The sequence below is a fragment of the Polypterus senegalus genome, chromosome 15 (assembly GCF_016835505.1).
Source record: "Polypterus senegalus isolate Bchr_013 chromosome 15, ASM1683550v1, whole genome shotgun sequence".
Taxonomy (NCBI): domain Eukaryota; kingdom Metazoa; phylum Chordata; class Cladistia; order Polypteriformes; family Polypteridae; genus Polypterus; species Polypterus senegalus.
The window spans coordinates 45,836,326-45,857,439 of NC_053168.1; the positions used below are offsets into that span (position 1 = coordinate 45,836,326).

A 21,114-nucleotide genomic window follows, 5' to 3' on the forward strand; every position below is an offset into this window, starting at 1 on the left:
ATCAAAGTAATGCTCATATGTAAAATGACTAAGATGAGACTTGGTGTAATGTGAGCACATACAACACTTATTTTTGAATGGTGTGGGAGCAAATGGAATGAAGTCTTCCAGTTTGTGTAATTACTGCAGCTATGGTCAATCAAGTGTAACGGCTAATTCTGGATTAACACATTGTAGGCATAAGAAAGTGTGACCACCTATGTGAAACACTGTGAAAACAACTGATCAGACTGCTTTCTGTTACTCTGAAATTAATTTATTTGACAAGATTGTACAGTATTAGTCTTAAAATGTGGGCCAAATTTTGAAAATTACAAACAGAATGAAAAAAGAAACCGTGACATTTGAAACTTCATGCTTTATTTAGTCATGTTTTGTATTTTAGTTTTGCATTTTTTTTTTTCCTGTGCTTTGTGGTTGGAGCCCAGGAGGCATTACCACTGTTACTCCTCCTCCCTCCCTTTGTGTAAGGCCAAGAAATGAGGAACCAAAGGACGTTGATTTTTTAGTTATGATTTATTTTAATCTGTTTTCTTGGGCTTTGCCCTCAGATTGTGTATTGAGATCGGTGTGCTGTGGATTGCCCATCCACCCATCCATTATCCACCGCTTATCTGAGGTCGGGTCGCGGGGGCAGCAGCCTAAGCAGGGAAGCCCAGACCTCCCTCTCCCCGGCCACCTCCTCTAGCTCCTCTGGGAGGACCCCAAGGCGTTCCCAAGCCAGCCGGGAGATGTAATCCCTTCAGTGTGTCCTGGGTCTGCCCCGTGCCCTTCTCCCAGTTGGGCATGCCCGGAGCACACCCCCCCAGGGAGGCGTCAAGGGGGCATCCTGACCAGATTCCCGAACCACCTCAACTGACTTCTCTCAATGAGGAGGAGCAGCGACTGTACTCCAAGTCTCTCTGAACTCCTCACCCTATCTAAGGGAAAGTCCAGCCACCCTGCGGAGAAAACTCATTTTGGCTGCTTGTATCTGCGATCTTGCTCTTTCGGTCACTACCAAAAACTCGTGGCCATAGGTGAGGGTAGGAACGTAGCTCGATGGGCAAATCGACAGCTTCGTCTTTTGGCTCAGCTCTCTCTTCACCACGACGGACCATTGCAGAGCCCAGATTACTCCGGATGCTGATCCGTCTGTCAACCTCCTGTTCCATTCTTCCCTCACTCGTGAACTCCTTCACTTGAGGCAGTAATGTGTTCCAAACCTGGAGAGAGCATTCCACCATTTTCCGGCAGAGAACCTTGGCCTTGGATTTAGAGATGCTGACTCTCATCCCTGCCGCTTCACACTTGGCTGCGAACTGCTCCAGTGACAGCTGGGGGTCACTGTCTGATGAAGCCAACAGATCCACGTCATCCGCAAATAGCAGAGAAGAGATTCTGAGGTCACCGAACCAGACCCCCTCCACTCCTTGGCTGTGCCTAGAAATTCTGTCCATAAAACTTATGAACAGAATCGGTGACAAAGCACAGCCCTGGCGGAGTGCAACATCAACAGGAAACGAGTCTGACTTATTGCCAGCAATGTGGACCAAGCTCCTGCTCCTCCTGTACAGGGACTGAATGGGCTGTGGATTGCCTTTTTAAGCAATTCGTTTGTGTGTTTTGAGCATTTATAACTTATAGATTCTTTGTGGGACTTGTCTCTGTAATCCAGGTTTTTTTTTTTTTATATAAATAACTGGGCAGTGTGTGTATGCGCACGTTTGTCCTTGCCCTTTATTTCAGTGTATAATTTCATTAGCTTGTTGGTGACTATAGGTGAACCTCACAAAGCTATTGAGCATGTGATTCATGGAGAAGATGTGCTCCCACCAAAACATAGGTAATTTGAACACTTCGAATTTGGCCTGTTAGACCTGGATCAAAGTTTTATTTTTAAGAATGGGTGTGTAGTTTTGTTGCAATGTACTGTTTACTTGGATCTTAATGTGTAATTGGTTACATCTTCATTGTAAAAGGGCACCGTGATGGAATAGTCACGAGCACTGATTTTCCGCTCTAGAGGCGTAGTTTAAAAACTTTGGCTTACTGATTGGAATGTGGCACATGCTAAATATTCACTTGGCTGGAGTCTGCAGTACAGTATGATTTTATTTTGGAAAAATCCTAGACAAGGTTTGAGGCACATTTGAAACAAAGGATGGTTCAGAAGATGCATAAAAATCAAAAACCTGAATTTCTGTTTGCACCAAGTATATTTTAACTCTTTTAGGGCTAATTTGTTTTTTGTTTCTTTTCTCCCAGGGCTGAATATTTTTCCAAAAACTAACTTTTTTAAAAAAAAAAAAAACACAAAGCAATTGTTTACCATATCAAATCAACAAAAATATTTACTTTTGACAAATGTTACTGTCTTGCATGTAGTATGAGCCTGCATACTACATGATTTCACATATATATCACATACATGTTACACAGCAAAGTCCTTTAAAGTATGATATCGCTCAAAGCAGCCAATTACATGCATTGCCACATTGCACTGCTTACAATATGTGTTTGTCTGTTGCTGCACTTTCTCACATATATTGTTAGTGTGTACTGTAGAGAGACAAGTCATCCATTTGACATTGTGCCATGCCACTGCCACCAAGTTTTCCGCCCGCATGAAAACCATATTGTCGCCTCTTTTCATCTTCAGCCTGTCTGGATTCAACTGTGAAGGCATGTGTCTCCTGTTCACCCTCACTCTGCCACAAGCTCCAAGTTCCCCTGCTCTGTAGCTCCATGAACAATTCTGGGCATGTATAAAAATTGTCCATGTACACATGACCCAAATGTTTATAGCCCTGAAGCAGCTCCAGCACAACCTGACTTGTCAAGGGACAGTTCTATCTTTTGAAAAAAATACTTTCCTGTATATGTAATTACTTTCAGGCAGAAACCAGTGTTTGCTTCTGCCAGTACAAAATCCTTTATGCCATACAGTACTTTGTGGGTTTGTCTGACAAAAATTGGCAGAAAAAGGTGTCCCTTTTATTTTATCATAGATTTATGCACAGACAAATCATGGCCAGGCTGATAAAATTGTTTCTATGTTGGTTCCACAATGTCAAGCAGGGGCTGATGTTTATACATGGTGTTATAGCCTTGCTCACCCCTTGGGATTTGCTTCTAGTTATCAAAGTAGTGAATAAAACTTTGCAGCAGCACGAGTACCTATTACGTGGCATAACCTGTCCAAAGCCACCAGGGGAGAAAGCGCATTAGGACCAGTGCTCCCTGAATTTATATCGCCAGTCTAGTCCCATCTCTATTTGTAATGCCACAACACCCTTCATCTCGTCTTTTGTTGTGGGTTTCCCTTTTGAAAAACGAGAATGCGGTGCAAGCACTGCCCAAGATTAAAAAAATTTCTCTGCCTACCTGTTTCTCTTTTGAAAAGCAGGATCAGGAGAGAGCATCCTGAAGTAGTCCAGCGGCTGGTAATCTGTCGTATCCAAGAGCAAGCATGTCTTGTGAAGTCCGGTACCCAGTTTGGCTCCTATGGATCAATGTATGGGTATTCCTCCCACACTAACCTTGCCATAGGTGCGTCGGCTGCGCGAATGCGCTCAGCTGGCAGCCGATCAGCTCGGGCGGCATCGCCTGGTGTCCAATCAGCTGATGCCAGCTCCTCTCTTGCTCAATCTCCTGATCACTGTAAACAAAATTAGATTCTGAAAAATCAGTGACTCACCAATGTGCAAATTATCGTCTGCCGCGTATTTTCTTTTCTGCACTCGCTTCGCTCCCTCATGAGATGTCAATGCCGTCTTGCCTTTGTTTACATTTTGTAACTCATGCACACGCAAGGATTAGAGTCTGAGTTTAACATTCCTCCAAGCAGAGAGGGACTGCCTGTGACGTAATAGTGAGTTTTGTCGCTGTTAACAGCTGATTGTCGCTCTCTACTCCAGATGTCGACTTTTGTTGACATCTGCCCTAAAAGAGTTAAATTCTTCATGTTTGTTCTTGTAGATAGCTTGACTTTGCATTTTCAGTTACCTGTGAATTGATAGCCTATTTATTGCCAAGCTTTCCAAATTTAAAATCACTTTTTAGAAAATTTTGTTTTAAAGAGCACATCTTATTCGTATACTGTAATTTAAAAATCTGCATTAACTCTGAAGTCATATAGATATTCTTGTCTTAAGTTATGAGTTAAACAAACTTTGTATTGTTTTCTAATGGGAAATGCATGTTCCTTTTTGTTCATAAAACTGATTCTGGATCTAAATGGCTTCTATGCTCTTCAAATTGCATGCAGTAAATATTTAAAGTATTGTTTATAGAAACAAGTCATTTTCTATATTAGTACATTTTGAAATTTCTTTTCAAGCAAGAATTCACTGTAAAGGTTTTCAGAAAATTAGGGTTTTAGTGTGTTTAAACTTGTATAGAGCCATTTCTCCCTGCAACCTTCAACTGTGTAAACAAGATTTTAAATGGATATTTAAAAATAAAAGTGGCAAATGCTTTTGAGGGATACTTGTTTTTCAATATGCAAGCATTCTTTAATCATAATTTACGATGTTTCCAGCCCCCTTTTTTTAATCCCCAAAAATTGATTCTTGACAACATCCCAAATGCATTTTTTGATATGTTGGCATGAATTTCCCTATGTCTAACATTTGAGGAAGTTACTTGGTTAGTCTTTGTAACAGGATTTGTCAAAGTTACATTGTCACATGTGCTTAAAATGAGAGATTTAAATGTTTCTCACTAATGTAATGGACTCATGTCTCCGGGATTATTGTACATAAGTAGACACTGGAACAATGTTTACAGGCTGCCTTTTGAAAAAGCCCCCGCACCATTTGAAGTAAAATGTTAGATTGTTTTATAATCTTTTGGTTTTGTCTCTAGCACTGAAGCTTTCATAAGTGTAGCATTGATGCAGTGTGCTTTGTCCATCTACTGTTTCTGTACTTGCCAGTACTTGGGCTGGCTTTAGATGTATGTCTATGTACAAAGGTCATAGAAAGCTGAGCTTGGTTGATATGTCCAAGAGTATAGCCACAATAGGGTATGTGATAAAGGGATTGACAACACAGAAAATAGAATGTTAGCAGCAGTTGTTCATTGTTTAGAGCCGTATTTCCTCAGTTTAACACTCTTGATACAGTGGTACCTCTGGTCACGACCGTAATTCGTTGCAAAACTCTGAACACGACCTGAACGTAATTTCCCCATAAGATTGTACGTAAATACAATTAATCCATTCCAGACTGTACAAACTGTATGTAAATATTTTTAAGAACAAAAATAGTTAATTATACCATGGAATGCACAGTGTAATAGTAAACTAAATATGAAAACCTTGAACAGGGAAAACTAACATTGTAAGAGTTCGCGCTAGACCCTTATGAACCGCTTGCTGTAAACACTTTTTTTTTTTTTTTTTTTTGAGTTTTAAGCACAGGGAAAAAATTTAAATGCCACTTTTGCAAAACTTTTCAAACCATCCTCTACTCGCTTTAAATTCCTCACCTTTGCCACTCGAAGGATTTTGTTTTCAGCAAATTGCCATGAATCTTTCTGGCTTTCTCGTATATGATCACCTCGCTTACGCTTTCCCCTGCAAGTTGCCTCTCGTTCAGCCACGCTGAGGCCTCTGCTTGGGTAACATTGTAACTCCTTTTGCAACATCAGCTGCTTTGTTGCACAAACAAAAGAGAATGGGAAATCATTGCCACGTATGAACCGGAAGGTAAACTGGCTGCCAGTGTTTTTGCTCGCCACCAGAGCGTGTGGTCATAAACAGATGCAAAATTTTGGCAAACGTTTTGATCATAACCTGATTTGTATGTGTTTGGAAACGTTTGTGACCAGATGTTCTACTGTATATGGAAGTTTATTACTGCTGAATATATATCTAAAAGGCAAATCGATATTTAGTTACCATGCTTAAAATGTGAGGTGTACATTAGGAATGGATAAGGACTTGTATTAACATTTATATTGACCCTAAATGTGATTCAGTTTACCTTGATTTTCAAAAGAAAAAATTGATTAGAGATCAGCACTGTACAGACATGTATGTACCCATTTTCTATGCAGCATTCAAATTCTGGTATATTTATACCTCAAACCTCTCACCCTCCTCCAAAGGAAATAATGTGTCTTTTATGTTCAGCAATTTGCCCCCCTATTGTATATAATGAAAGATAAATCTCTTGATTTATTACCACTCTAATTGCAGATCATAATACATGTGCATACAGATAAATGTAACAATATAATGAATAGCTGTGTCCCATAGAAACTGTCAACTTAAATAGCATGTTTTCTTCCTCAAAGCTATTTTTGTTTTGTATCTCTAGTCCTTTTTAGTTTTATGTTGTAGTTATAAGAATACATTCAACACCTTGGCAGCCTTGCTGGAATCTGACTGTCGTTCAATAAGCATTGCTCTTCTTTCTTTCTCCTGTTTTTCTAACTTTTATCTAAGGAAAGACAAATCTAATTCTTTGCCATGACAGATCATAATACATGTGCTTATATGTGTATATGATAATGATTTGCTTAATTTGTAATGGTTTCCGTTATGTATCAGCATATAGGTGCTATTTCTTGTCCATAACATTCTGTGTGATGCTTGCATTTTATTTAATAACATAGTAAGTTCTGTATTTGCAGTTGGACAGATTTTTTAAACTCTCCTTTCTCTGTTGTATAGAGAGGTACTTTATATGGTGGGGGGATGGGGAATTCGTAAGAGTGGGCTTGTAATTCTGAGGAAGACTGATATTTTGGTGGAAATGCAGCCATTTCAACTGCCTTTACTTTCAATCCCAATAAACACTGGAGTAACATCTTCCTATAAAGATTTGTCATACAATCGCACATCTTTGTATTTCATTAAGTGATACTTTATTATCCTATAACTATTATCTGCTTATAAAGTAATAATTGTGAATTTGACGTCATCCAATAACATTTTCAAGGATCATCAGGACAGTGTATTTAGAAATGTTGATGTAAAATAAATGAACTATAAGTTGAGTTTCTGATTTAAAATAGATATTCAACTCGCTTGCAAAACAAAAATCAAAACTCAAAGTAAAAATAAAATGGGCAGTAACGCAGTTATTCTTCAACCCTGCTTTAAATGCTGAGACTGAAAGGGGTCTCTCCTTGTATTGCAGGGTCGATCATTCTACAGCTAGGAAGCCCTATATCTGAATGTATTGCCTGCTGCTGTAGTTTTTAGTGGCTTGTGAAACTGTAGGCAGGCCTTTATCATCCCTTAATTTTGCTTTCATCTCCTTGTGAAAATCTTTATTAATTCAAAGATCAGTAGATGTTTGAAAGATTAAATATCAAATCTGTGCTGACCATCTCAGTGACTTGTGTTTAATAATAAATATATATATATATATATATTTAGTGGCAATTGATTTTACTGCTTATGGATAGCTTTAATTTTTTTCTTTACAGATAATAGTGTGTTTTTAGTTTCTATTTAAATTGTTGCTACATTTTTTTTTTTTTTTTTAATTTTAATAAGGAGTAAAGTAGGTAAAATTTTAATCCTTGTGATTTATATTTAGTGTCAGTCTATGCCGCCAGTGGCTTATTCTGAACCAATTAGGGAAGGACATAGTGGCCTATTATGGATCATTCCACATGACTAAATGAAACCGCAAAAATTTCACCAAAAGAACTGTTATAAGTAAGAGAATGGAGTACATACCTCTGTTGAAAGCCAAATGTAAATGGGAAGTTTAGGAGTATTCAACAGTATTGAACGATATTTGTGTTTTGGTATAATTTCAAGATTGGTACATAAAAATTAGTGAGGAGAACTAATAAATGGATTTTATTTTTCTGTTCGCTTAGTATGCTGCCCCTCATTGGACTGTTGGTGATCACAGAGTAAGACTTGGGAACCAGGTAAGCTGTGGTTTAAATATTACAATCACTATAAAAATTAAGTTTTTAATTGATTAATAAATTGTATATGTTAATCCTAATTGTGTTCTGTGCTACACCATGTTATTTGAATGTTGTGTTGGTTTTGGTGCTTGTAGAAACACACTGCCAGACACTCCCATTGTGTTTTGAAGACTGAATTCCAGTAATGTCAATTTAATACTATAGAGGGAGGTGGAAGATATGAAACCTAGTGGGTTCACTGATAAAATAATTTGATCTGTTAAATTATGAAAACTAAAAAAATATTGCTGATTAATGTTGTAGTCATTTAGAGGAATGCTAAAGATTCTAATACAAGACAACTTGCACAGCTTTCATATACTTTATTACAACTTGCCCGAAGGAGGAACCGGAGCTGCCTCAATCTTGCATGTTGTAATCTGTTCAGTTAACCAATAAAAGGTCATTTTGCTTCACTTCTCATTGTACTCCATGCTAGAGAGACTGATTTAGAAGTATTTGTGAACTCCCTGTGTATCTGCAGATTTACTAGCTTGATTGTAATCTAGAGTATATAGTGTATGATTTCTGGCTTCAAATCTGACATGTATAAATGTTTGCTGTTGGATTGAGCACAGTTTTGCTTCACAAAACATTACCAATTAAATAATTACAGACCAGAGAGAGAAAAGTTAGTTTATTGCCATCCTGTGTAACTCTCTTAAATAAATTCATATGTTTTAGCCATTAGAGAGCAAGTAATTTTGTTTTCCTCTTAGCTGAGGCTTTGCAAGATACCTTTACTACATTGGGTGATGATAGACTTTGGAGAAATTGTCTCTTATAGGCTTCAAAACATGATGCCTTTAACAAACTGTTTTTTTAGAATTTTACTGATACTTGGTGTACAGACATGGTTGACCCTTTTATAAAATCCTTTGGAGAGCTTTTTTTAGGTAAGAATTTTTAAGCTTCTGATTTATGTATTCATTTGAATTGTTTTAGAACTTAATATAAGCTTATGTAGTGTAGGATGAAATGGGCATTGTTGTTCTTCTAGGATTCTTAGTGACAGACAAGGCCTGTTTACACAGCAGAACTAACTGATGCAGACATCTAGTTGTGCCAACCCCCCATTTAAATTCCAAAGTGGCTGAACTTTGTAGCAGAACTAGTCTGTACTTCATCTGAAAACAAAGGTGCAAGTCAGTGTTAAACTGATATCTTTGCATTGGCCTCCCTTTCAGTCCAGAAGATACTAAATAAGACTCAAGAACGGTAAGTGATAATTCAGGAAGTGACAACTGTGATGCACTAAACATCTGAGATGGCATGGATTTTGAAACTGAAAGTGACTTCAATTCATTCCTTCAAAAACTAGGGGCACTTTTATCTCAGGGGCACTCTCTCTGGGGAGCTCCTAGATAAATTGTGTAAACTCCAAAATGACTGAAAATCTCTGAAACCAGAAAGCTGATGAGTAACTTGTTTCTGGTGAGCTGAAAGACGCTTTCTCCTCTTTGTGGACCTGAAAGCATAGACCCCAATACAAAACTGAGCCCAGTATAATGACTGAGAAGCAGCCATTATTTCAAAAAGGGAACTTCAGCATGTAAACTCTTGGTGCCAGAAAAAGTAATAATGTTGCAGAGGACACAGCAGAGCTAAAGCACAATTATTCACAACCAAAGGACCATGTAGTTAAAAAGTGCACTTCAATATAAGCAATCCTCCCCTTGATCTTAGAGAAACAACAAAATCAACAACTCAACAAAATTTGGACTGTGCTAAGATAAGTTATTTATAACCAGTAAACAGTCTGCCTCTACTATGTTTCTGTCTACATCCTGTTTTATATCAATATATACAGTATATAATATGTAGTTATATTGCTGTAATCTTTATGTATCAATAAATTGTATTCTGTTTCTTAAAATGGGTGCTTCAGTTATCTTAATATAAGTCTTAACTGCAGGAGACAACCTCCTACAGCATACAAAGGTAAGGTAAATAAAGTAGGAGCCTTACTGGCATAGTCATTGGCAAAACTGATGATTAAACAAGTTGAGTTACTTATTCCTACAGTAGTTAACTGCTGAAAATCACTTTTTGCTTTTATAAAAATTTACAAAAAAAAAAATATTGAAGGTTCATGAAGTGAAGCCACCAACACAGGAAACAAGTGGGTTCCCCTGTGTAGTTTTGGGAGTATAGCTATGCCGCTCTTCCAAACTGTTGTGCTGGAAGGGGAAATGAGCAATGTTCAAAAGTACTGTGTGTGGCACCAAGAATAGAAAATTTTTTTGTGCTTCTTTGTACCGTCAGTTAAAGTGTGCATACTGGTAACCCAGACCAGATGCATTGCCTTTGTTGCAATGACCTGTATACTTTGTGACTGACACATGGAGCAGAAAGTCCGTCTTTGACTGTATTCTTTTTATACATGTCCCTCATTTTATTTTATTGGGCGGAGTGGTGGCACTGAGGTAGGGAAGGTTGCCGGTTCAAATCCCATAAACGCCCAAAATGACTCCATTGGGCTCCTGAGCAAGGCCCTTAACCTACAATTGCTTCGTCCTGGGTATGACGTTAATCTGCCGTATAGGTAGGCTCTCCAATCTTCAGGGAAAAACCTCACACTGTTCCATTCCATCTGAACTAGTGTGGTGCAGAGGTGTCACCCATTGCATGGTTGTACTTGGGTCCTAATCTGGGGAACCTGAGTTGATTTGTCATTTGGTGGAAGCAGCAATTTGCTGTATCAGCGCATGCTCCTAACCTCTCACTGTCCTCATTTTATCACGGTTTACTACTGAACAGGTTTTATGAATATTACGTTTTCCATTTGGATATTTATTTTCAAATGCTGTCACACTTGTTTTATTGCTTATTATATCAAATGACCGATATATTCTAAATTCATATATCAAATTAATATGCAATTAACTATTCACTTTCTCTCTGGCTTGATGACATTAATTGCACATTTAATTTTTCTGTTATAGTTTGCATTGACTTTTTTTTTTTTTTCAACATTTATCCAGATTTTCCCATATCTATGAAATCCCAGTTTAAGTATTTGGAGCATCTAAAGCAGTTTAATTTATTGTCTTCATATTGTAAACCGATATACCTCCAATGGTCTTGTCACTTTGTTACGACACTTGTTGGTCTGAATGTAGATGCTTTGTGTACAAATATAGTTTAAAGTTTTTTTATTAAAATTAGTAACCTCTTAATGTGTGTATTCTTATGGCCCATTCACACTTGAACTTTGTAAATTTCCAGCATTTGGCATTTTTCAAGCTATGCTGTTTTGTAAGCATTTTAAGTGTTTTCCAGTCTTTTTTTTAGGGTGGCTTTCAGGTGTTTTTCAAGCATCTCCAAGTAGTTTTCAAAGCTCTAATCGTGTAGCCAAGCAGAGAAGTGTGCTACCCAGTAATAAATGTGTTAAACTGGTTGAAAACGTAAACACTTGTTTGATAAAGATATTTTGAAACATTGTTCTGGTGGTGCAGCAGCCATTGTTCACCCAGAAACTCAGATTGGGGATGGAAAAAGATGGATGTTTTAGTTTTTTTTGAGCTACTACTCTGCTCATTTGTTGAAAAATACCTATAAAAACACTTTTTTGTTTTATTTTTAAAAAACAGCATTTCATGAGTGTTACCATTGATTTTAGTAGAACAAGCTATTCCCTAAAAACACTCAAATTGCTGCATGCTGGAGTTTTCTAAACTGTTAGCTGTGAATGGGCCCTTATACTGTGCATTTAATTCACTAACAACTTGGAAAAGTGAACTTAGTAACCTTTGTTTTGTTTACAGGATAAATTGCCATACCTTACTTGTTAAAGGAATCTGAAAGGTGAATATATCCATTCTTCAAAGGGAGTTAAAGGTTTTTCATAAAACATGTAAATTGACCATTTAAACTAACTGACTAAAATTGAAATTTTTTTTCTGTAGGATCACAACTGTTTCTTAGATTTATTGTCACAAAGGTATTAGTCTTCCGTTTTACATTCTGCCCTGCCCAGGTTGAAAAGACTTCAGTTTTATATATTGTGTTTCTCTGTAACGAAAACCATGTTTTAAATATTTTTGTTTTCCATCTTTATTTTATTGTTTTTATATGGCTTCTGTCTGTTTTAATTTCTGCTAAATCTCTACAGTGCTTAAAATGTCTTGTCAAATATATATTAAGTGCATTTTTGTAAGTTTGGTTTAAGCATGCAAAATAAAATTAGCATGGCTGTTATTGGGTACGTAGAGTTTCAAAGATGAGTGTTACAAGCACTCTTTTTTTCCATAGCTACTATAAATGCAGATTCTCATATGAATGCATTAGTTTTCCAAGCTTTCGTGAGGAGGGAAAAACATTGGCAAATTCAAGAATGCAAGATTGACTAGAAATGTTTTGGCATTAAGGCAGCATTTTAGTTTCACTACAGTTTAAACCCACTTTTATTTTGGGTACAGGCAAATTATCAAAAAATCTGACACATGCACTTGTTTGTACATATTTATATAATGTTATGTAAATTAGAGTGGTTAAAGTCGTTTTTTGAACTTGTTTATTTGATTTGAAATTGTTGAACATTTTATGCACATAACTACAATATGTAAGTCTTTAAATTTGTTTTAATTTCACAATGTTTAAATACATTAATGTATGGTTGTATGTTTATGGAACTTTAAATGTTTTTTGAATATTTTGATTTGTTAATCAGCTTTGTACCCAAGTCTAATCATAGCACCACAAGTTTCATAGCCTTGTTTCCTTCAGTGTGGCCCAGTTTTAACTGGTTGTTGGGGTCTTTAACTTCAGTTTTAATAAAGCATTACAGATCATTACTCTAGTATTTTACTATGCAGTTACTGAAGGCTTGTTGAAATGGTTAAAAGTTTTCATTGTTAAAGATTCTATTTGTTGTGTTTTGCCCTTGGTTCACACATTTCACTGTGGAAAATTGAATGTTCATATTTGAAATTAAAAATAAAGATTGTTCCCATAATTGCTATGTTCCAAACAAGACATATTTACCTTTTTTCTACATTTGAAGATCAAATGTCTATACAGGCCTCAGGAATGGTGCTACCAGCAATGTGTTGTATATCTCACAAACATCACCCTTGAAGTATTGTATAAGATTAACTTGCCACAAGTGGAATAAATAAATAATTCTTCTGGATACTGACTCTCTCTATTCTTCTGTTTCATGTAATAGGGAAAAAGTTGCTTTTGGTACTTTGTTTCCTTCTGCAACAGGGGTACTCACCTTAACATGGACACATCTGCTTTGTCCCACAAGACTGTGGAATCTGATTTAATATAGCTATAGGCTGGACTTTTTCCTAATTATAAAAGTAAATGTGCTATTAGATTGTTACAAATGTTTTTCTTTGTTGGCTGAGATTTTTTACATAGTTGACCTGTTGTGCATCAGTCCACCAAAAGGAAGATCTTACTTTATATTAAGACATGTATTCAGAATCCATTCTACGCTTTGTAAATGTCTGCCTTTCTATGTATTATGTACCCATAGCTTTCTTTTCCAGTTTTTTCTCTCCTATATGTAAAATGTTACTTTTGGTCTATAAAATATTGTCACTTTTTTACCACAAGCCAGCATTCAGGAACATATTTAAGTGGGACAAACTGCAAAGTATTTCAGCATCAATAAATATTTTTAGTAAGTGGAGTGCTTACTTTATCTGGATATTCCTTCTTTTATGGATTTATGTATCAGCTCTACTGGTAGCCTTATATCAGTATCTTTAAATTGGGATGGAGTTTGAGAAATTATACATTCCATCTCGGAGTGACATTGTTTAATGAATGTTAGTCTTGAGCTGTTATCCTGGTTTCAAAATACCAGTATCTGTTTGGTGTCTGTCTGCTTGTTCTTCCAGTGTCTATGTAGGTCTTGCTCACACAACTGGTTACTTGCGAGTGTCAATATGTGAATGATTGTACAATCAGAAAATATAAGTTAGAGCTAAATGACAAACAGAACTTTTTTAATGTTAGTCTGCTGTGGTCTCCTTGTAAAACCTGCTCACAAACACACATTTTCCCTATTGGGACAATAAAATTGAATAGAAATTAATGCAGTAATATCAAGGCAAGAGAATAAAAAGGTGCGTGTTTCTCAGCCTTTTGGAATTATAAAGAAAGGGCTTAAATTCAGATAGGTCTGTTGCATAACACTGTCTTCTGAAACAGGATAAGTAGGTATAGTAAATATTTAGTCTGAAATGTGATTTCACAAGCATAGAATGGCGAACTACAGTTTTATGTAGTAAAATTGGGAGTGCACTGATTAAGATTTTCAATTTAACCTTAGAATTCAGGGTCTGCCAGATGCTCACATGAACAAATGAAATAATAAAATTCAATATTTTTGGCAATAGGTGTTTAATCATATTTTCCATGAATATAATTATAATTCAACTGGACAATTACTGCTTTTTTTTTTTAGGGGGCTTTAAATTTTTTGGACTACCTTTTGTTTGTATACAACACTCTTTGGCAACAAGGTACACTTAAGTTGTTTTTCCAGCAGTGCATAAAATAAAATGTATTTCTTGTCTGCACAATCGCATCCATCATTTGAGGGAGAGAAAATCAGGCTGGAAGTTCTCTGAAGCCTGTGGTTTTTAGTGGTAGTCCACTAATGTCATATATAGTATATGACAGAAAAGTGGCACACTGATTGAATTAAACTTGACTAAAGCCCCAATCTACCAACCATGCTTTTCTTTAACTGTTTACTCCACTTAAGCTATAGGTGCATGAGTGGCACCCTTTGCCATTGGGGGACAGTGGAAAGTATGGAAGGCTTCCAGTAATAAATTGACGTTTTGTTGTTTAGTGAAATAAATGAACAGTCAGTCCCCTTTACTTGTAACAGCATCATAGTAAAGATTTGAGAGCATGTTGCCTTTTGAGATGCACATTGAAAAATGTAAATAAGTTAAAATGAAATTTCCAATTGTGTGCATTATATTTACACCTTCCTGTGTCAATATTCTGTTCAATTTAGCAATGTCTTGTGTTCTTGAACAGACTAAAAATGTTGTTCAGAAGATTGGTGTGTAAGTTAAATATTAAATGCTGACCCATGTCAGTTGTTTCGCATTGACACTTTTTTCCTGTTTTCCTGTATCAGTTTTAGAAAATGTGTTGGTGATTCTAACCCCTTATGTCCTAAGGGGTTTTTGGCATTGTGCCTCCCTAAAAATGGCTGTTTTGCTTATATTATAAAGGAGCTGCAGATCACTGAAGAGAAGGAAGTATAATAGTCCAAAATTAAATCTTGTTCAAATGTGAACTAAATAATACTATCTGTTTTGGAACTTTTTTCCCCCAAATTGATGGATTTTACAGTACACAATCAAGAAATTTTTATGCACAACCCTGGAATTGGTTTTTTTTTTTTTCCCCTTAAACTGTTGGCTGCAATTTTCCTAAGTTTAGATTTCATATTCCATAGCATTGCAAAGTTGTGCATTTTAGATCAGGGTCTCCTTCTTAGGAAACTGTTGATGTCCTGCTCTGAAAACATAGTCTCTTCCACTTAAACTGTCTCTCAAAACAGTGCAGTTTTTATTTAAAAAATTATTTACATACAGTATTATTAATAATCCCCATGAAGCACAATTCCAAAGTTAATTTTCACGCCAGTCCTTTTTAACAATGTCAGTTTACTAGTAGACACAGTGGCAGCTTATGTTTTGTACACTAGAGTGGGTTTTTGTGTTGCTGTTCATCCATACTCTCCGGCTGTTGCCCCATAAGTGTTTTTCTTGTTGCTTTTTTCCCCCCTTGCATGTTCAAAGCTTCTCTCAGCCATGAAATGCATGTTTTCATTCCATCTTCCATGTGTTTACTGGGGTGAGAGAAAATGCCTTTGCTGGTTCCCTTGGATGCAGGGCAGGAAATGGGCAGCCCTGAGGGCCGAGCTCATCATACAGAGTCATCTCTCTCTCTCTCTCTCTCCCCACTTGCAATCTGTCCCACCACTGAGGGGATCAGTGGAGCTTGGGAAGATTTTACCCCCCCAAATTATCCTATTTCTAATTGCTCCATAATCCTAACCAAGGGTTGTATGTTGATTTTATTTCTAGTTTGTAATCGTCTGTTCTGACTCTGGCTGATTTTGATGGAAAATGGGGGAAAAGTTACCCCCAGACACACACTGCTGAGAAACACTGCCTGTTTTCTTGTTTGAAATTGAAAGAGCACTTATCAGTAAAGTAACTTGTATATAGTAGCAAAATACCCGCGCTTCGCAGCGGCAAAGTACTTCCTTAAAATTTATTTAAGGAAAAAGAAAATTAAACCTTTTTAACCTTAGCGAAAATATACCAATAATTATTTGTTAAGGATCTCTTTGTATACCATATTGTCAGTTCAGCCCTCCGGTTGTAATATGACCAACCTGTGCACTGAGCTTACTCTTGAGCATGCAACGTACAGCTGGCCATGTGAACAGTAATCTTGTCTCAAATCTCAGAGCTTGGATTGCTGCTGTCATAATCGGTTTGAGTTTCATGGTTTGTTTCAATTACGACAGTATTTGTAGGACTTGTGTTGAAGTGACATTTGGCATCTGTCAAGCATTGTAAGCACACAACCGGTTTCATCGATAACTTCACATCCAGCTTTTGAGAGTTTAAACCTTCATAAACATCAAAGTGTCCACTACTGAAATCGTCACCTGTGAATCTAAGATGTTTAAGAGGCATAGGCGGTTGTCGAAAGGTGTAAAATATTTGGCCATTTCGGTACACTTGAAAGCAACAACCGAACAATTCACTGGCAGCCATCAACTCACATGAAGAACCATAGGTGAAGAGCTTAAGCATTCCACTCTTATAGTGCTCCTGTGTAGTATAATTATCTCCTGTACCGTCATTCAATACATAAGACACAATGTTCCTCTGGATATCAAGATTGAGCCTGATGTGGCCATGCAATATGTAACAAAGAGAATGGAAAAGGCAGGTGCCATCTCTGGGCATGGAAAACACTCTGTAAGTGACAGTTCTTTGATTGATGGTGATCACCTCGATAGACATGTCAATGGGGGTATGGTTGGAATGATAAAGGAAATGGGTACCTGAACAATGTAAAGTAAGTCTAAAATACCTACACAATAACTAAACAATACCTACACAATAAACGAACAATAAAACAGCGGAGAAGCCATGGATTAAATAAAAAGGCTGTAGTTATCAGCAGGGAGACGTGAATCCCGTGGCAAAGCAAGGAAGTGAATCTAGAGACCGGAACGACGGACGGCCTTATCTAGGCAGGCAGCCAACAACGTGGGAGGCGTTGGGATGGGGGACCCAACGCTGCCTCACACGGTGACCGAGCTGCAGGCTATGGACGTATATATGTACGTAAATAGGATTCAGTTAGCGTTGGGAACCCGCATACCAAATTTCTTGAAGATGGGCCCATAAGTAACAAAGACCGTTGGAAAGTTCAATATGGCAGCCGACAGTGGCGTCATACCACTGAAATAAGTACGTACATCGGTTTCGGTTAGCGCAGGGAAGCCGCCTACCAAATTTCGTGAAGATGGGGTCAGCCTTCTACCCACACGGGAAGTTGGAGAATTAGCGATGAGTCAGTCAGTGAGGGCTTTGCCTTTTATTAGTATATATGTATTATATATATGTATATATATATATATATATATATATATATGTGTATGTATATATATATATGTGTATGTATATATATATATGTATATATATGTGTATACTGTATATGTATATATATATATATGTGTATATATATATATGTGTGTATATATATATATATATACTGTATGTATATATATATACTGTATGTATATACTGTATGTATATAGGTATATCTATATCTAAAGAGAGAGAGAGATCACATTTTTAATGTTGGGTAGATCATTTCGACCTGGTCATTTTAAAAGTAGCTTGCAAGCCGAAAAAGTGTGGGCACCCCTTGTTTAGATATAAATTAACTGAATATTCTTGTATATCATTTTCAATTGCTGCCAAATGTCCTTCATATTGCTACCGAATACTTGTTTTAAGTATTTCAAGTATGGCATTTGCAAACAATTAGGTTTATATTTTTTAATGTGAACAATACCATTATTTGATTATGCAATGCACAAAATGAGAACCACAATGGCATTGGTCTGCTAGCTTCCTGAGTCGCGGATAGGCACCTTTGCTTTTTCTGTTATTGTACAGTAGATCACCTGCTGTAAAGTGTCCAATATTTCAGTTCCATGTTCCTCTATTATATAACAACTGAAGTAAAACTCGACTTTTCAATGTTGTCCCTCACTTTCATGCTTACAGTCACAGGTACTCAATGTGTAGTTAATGCTTGTTGAGCCATAAAGATCTTACCCACAGCCTACTCACGGGTCAGCTTAAATATCATAAGTGTGCCCATAATGGTGGCATAACAAAGCCTGGTGAGGAAATAGGAAACACTTGCCATTTGTGGTCTGGGAGGTGCAAAACCCCACCCATTGGCCTGTGCTAATCAAAATATATTTGCATGTTGAGAAAATTAAAATGCAAAGTGGAAAATAAATTCAATGAGCAGCAGGTGGTGCCAGTGCCTGTTTGCATTTAATTTTCATTTCTGCAGCTTCATTGTTGTTCAGGCTGAAAAGGAAATTTTAAATGGTGTTCTTTCACTTTATTTTTAAGTTTTGCAGCATTCTTGCACATACTTTTTTTTTTTTTTTTTTTTGCAGAAAATTCATCCCATTTACGTGGATCCGACTGGGCCTCAATAGGAAAATGAGGTGTACTCGGCCCTGTCTTGATTCCATAAGATTGCTTTGTGGAATACCCTGGTGCTCATTTAACTGTCCTTCTCAAAGACACACCCTGTCAGCTTGTGCACTTTTACTTCTAAGGACCACGTTTATTGCACTTCATTTGGCCAGTATAGTACTGCCGCTTTTCCTGAGGGGTCAGTGTTTAGGATACGTAGACCAACTTGGGCTGTGTTATAAAAAGCATCCTCTGACTTTCACCAAGTGGGACTCATGGGTTCATAGTGTGCAAATCCCACACATTTTTTATATATATATATATATATATATATATATATATATATATATATATATATATATATATATATATATATATAAAAGGCTCCGCATTCTCTCATGTGAAGCTCGTTTCTTGTTCTCAAGTGTCACAAAGTGCTGAAATGTGAGAATGGAATGCAGTCCATACTGGTGGTCGTGTAAGAACAGTGACAGGCACAAGCAGCGTGTCCATCTCACTGAAAAGGGGAGCACAGCATGTGGAGCTCCACAGCAGGGCAGCAAGCAAGGCCAAAGGAGAAAAGTGTCTGCACAGAAACTTAAGTATCACCTCTGCCACGTGAGATGGCAAGTACTGAACAGAGACATTTACCAGAGCTCAAACTGGCAGGGAGTAAAACAAAATCTTTGAGACCCTGTGCTGTCAACAACGACTCAGGTGTCCCCTCCTGCTTCCATTTGGATGCACTTTATTGGTCTTATCTGGTGAGACTGATCAGTCACAGACAGAGTGACACCCGAGTGAGGTCTCCTTGATGCTCCATTTAAATAACTGGTCAGTGAACAAAGAACCATAGCCCAATGACTGGCAACCTTCATGGACAAAACTAAAGGTGAGTTTTATGTGCACCCAGGAAAGCAATGTCAAAAGTGTCCTCATGCTTTAATAACCCATCACAAGAAGCAGGTCTGTGCTCTCCCAGTGGTCTTAACTTTCAGCCGTAACATTGGCGGGAGCTTTTTTTTTTTTCCTCTCTCTTTACTCTGAAGGGTAGCCTGGTGCTGGAAGGCCATCCATATTGAAGCTGGAGGAGAGTGCCATGAGTCCAAACCTTGCTAAAGTAAAGAAAGTTGCACAAGGGAGAGAGTGATTGTATGCCAGCCATATCTTTGTCTTGCTAAACGCGGGCGCTAACTGATCATCTGCTACCCAGCAAAAATGAATTATATGCTAGCCAAAGAAGTGGCAGTGTGTGAAACTTTGTAGATAACTGCAGTACCAGCTGCAGCCAGTAGGTGTGACCAAGGCAAAGAAAAAAAAAAAGACCCTCCAGGTGCCTCACATATAAACGGTGCGTACGCACAGAAATGTTGCGAAAGAACTTTTCCACGTTCAAATCGCGATGTATAAAACCTACACTTGGCGTAAAGCCACGCACTTTTCCACGGTACCTCATACCTTGTCGTACGCAAGTTCTCCGCTCGGTTTTGCAGACTGGTGGCACCCAGCGTCAAAGCAGTGCTACTGTTCCTGTGTGGTTACACCTTATTTTCCTGACTCGGCTTTATAAATACACTGAAACTAACCGCATATTGTTTGTTAGTATAATGCATCTGATTGTAATTAACTTGTAACACTTTAATGGTCCAGGGAATAGCCATAGTATATCTTTGGGGGCAATGTGAGGAAAACTGAAGCATAAAGATATGAAGAAACAGACCGACTCCACACAGACAACAACCGAGCACAACATACATAAAGCTGGCCATTTGAGTTTGCTTGTGTGTGAAACTCTTTGGTAGTAAATCATCAAAGACGAGTTACAGTATGTCACCGTAAGTCATCACAGTTGAGTGCCTTGGCACCACAGTTAGTCAAGGCTGCAACACATAATCAGTGGTACAAGGGTAACATTTTACCTGCTCGTGGCTTTGGAGTGGGAATGTCAAATACACCGAATGAATGGCTGGATTCTTTAAATTGTTACCCACATCTCCAAAATAAATATTTAGAAAAGAAAAGATTTCGTCCTGTGTTGGACTGGTATTTGCTCTTGGTATCCGTCATCTGAAAAACAAAAACTCTAGTTTTAAAAATTAGCAGGTAATGGGCGATATTCACTGCCTGATGACCTGTATAATATTTTGTCTCAATCTGGATTATGTTTTAGCCTGCCTGCAGTACTCACTTTCCTCCACTAGATGATGTACTGAGCTGCTTAAAATGTCAGCCAGATATTAGCAGACTGTTATGCAGAATGCAAGAACAAAGCATCAGGACATGTCATAGACAAGGGATCGGATTTAAATGATACAATTTACAAAAAAAGCAATACAAATATTAGTTTAACCATACTGCATAAATTAGTAAAAAATCTGAATGATAAAGCCACTATAACTTAATTGAATCTGGCCTGTTGTTGAATATAATAAATTAGTGGTATTTACTTTGCATGAACAAA

General features: G+C 37.4%; 1 protein-coding gene across 5 annotated transcripts in view; it reads left to right on the forward strand.

Annotated features, from left to right (window-relative positions):
• Positions 1-12,877, forward strand: part of dazl (deleted in azoospermia-like) — a 44,348-nt gene extending 31,471 nt beyond the window's left edge. For 2 of the 5 annotated variants that reach the window (XM_039737273.1, XM_039737276.1), the window contains exons 8-10: positions 7,825-7,878; positions 8,747-8,816; positions 9,108-9,157. In XM_039737273.1, the coding sequence (XP_039593207.1) occupies positions 7,825-7,878; positions 8,747-8,816; positions 9,108-9,142 (159 nt within the window). In that variant the 3' untranslated portion in view covers positions 9,143-9,157. Of the gene's footprint in view, positions 1-7,824; positions 7,879-8,746; positions 8,817-9,107; positions 9,158-11,687 lie in introns of those variants that run through there. The other 3 variants (XM_039737275.1, XM_039737274.1, XM_039737277.1) reach the window with 3 other exon arrangements.
• Positions 12,878-21,114: the final 8,237 nt, after the last annotated feature.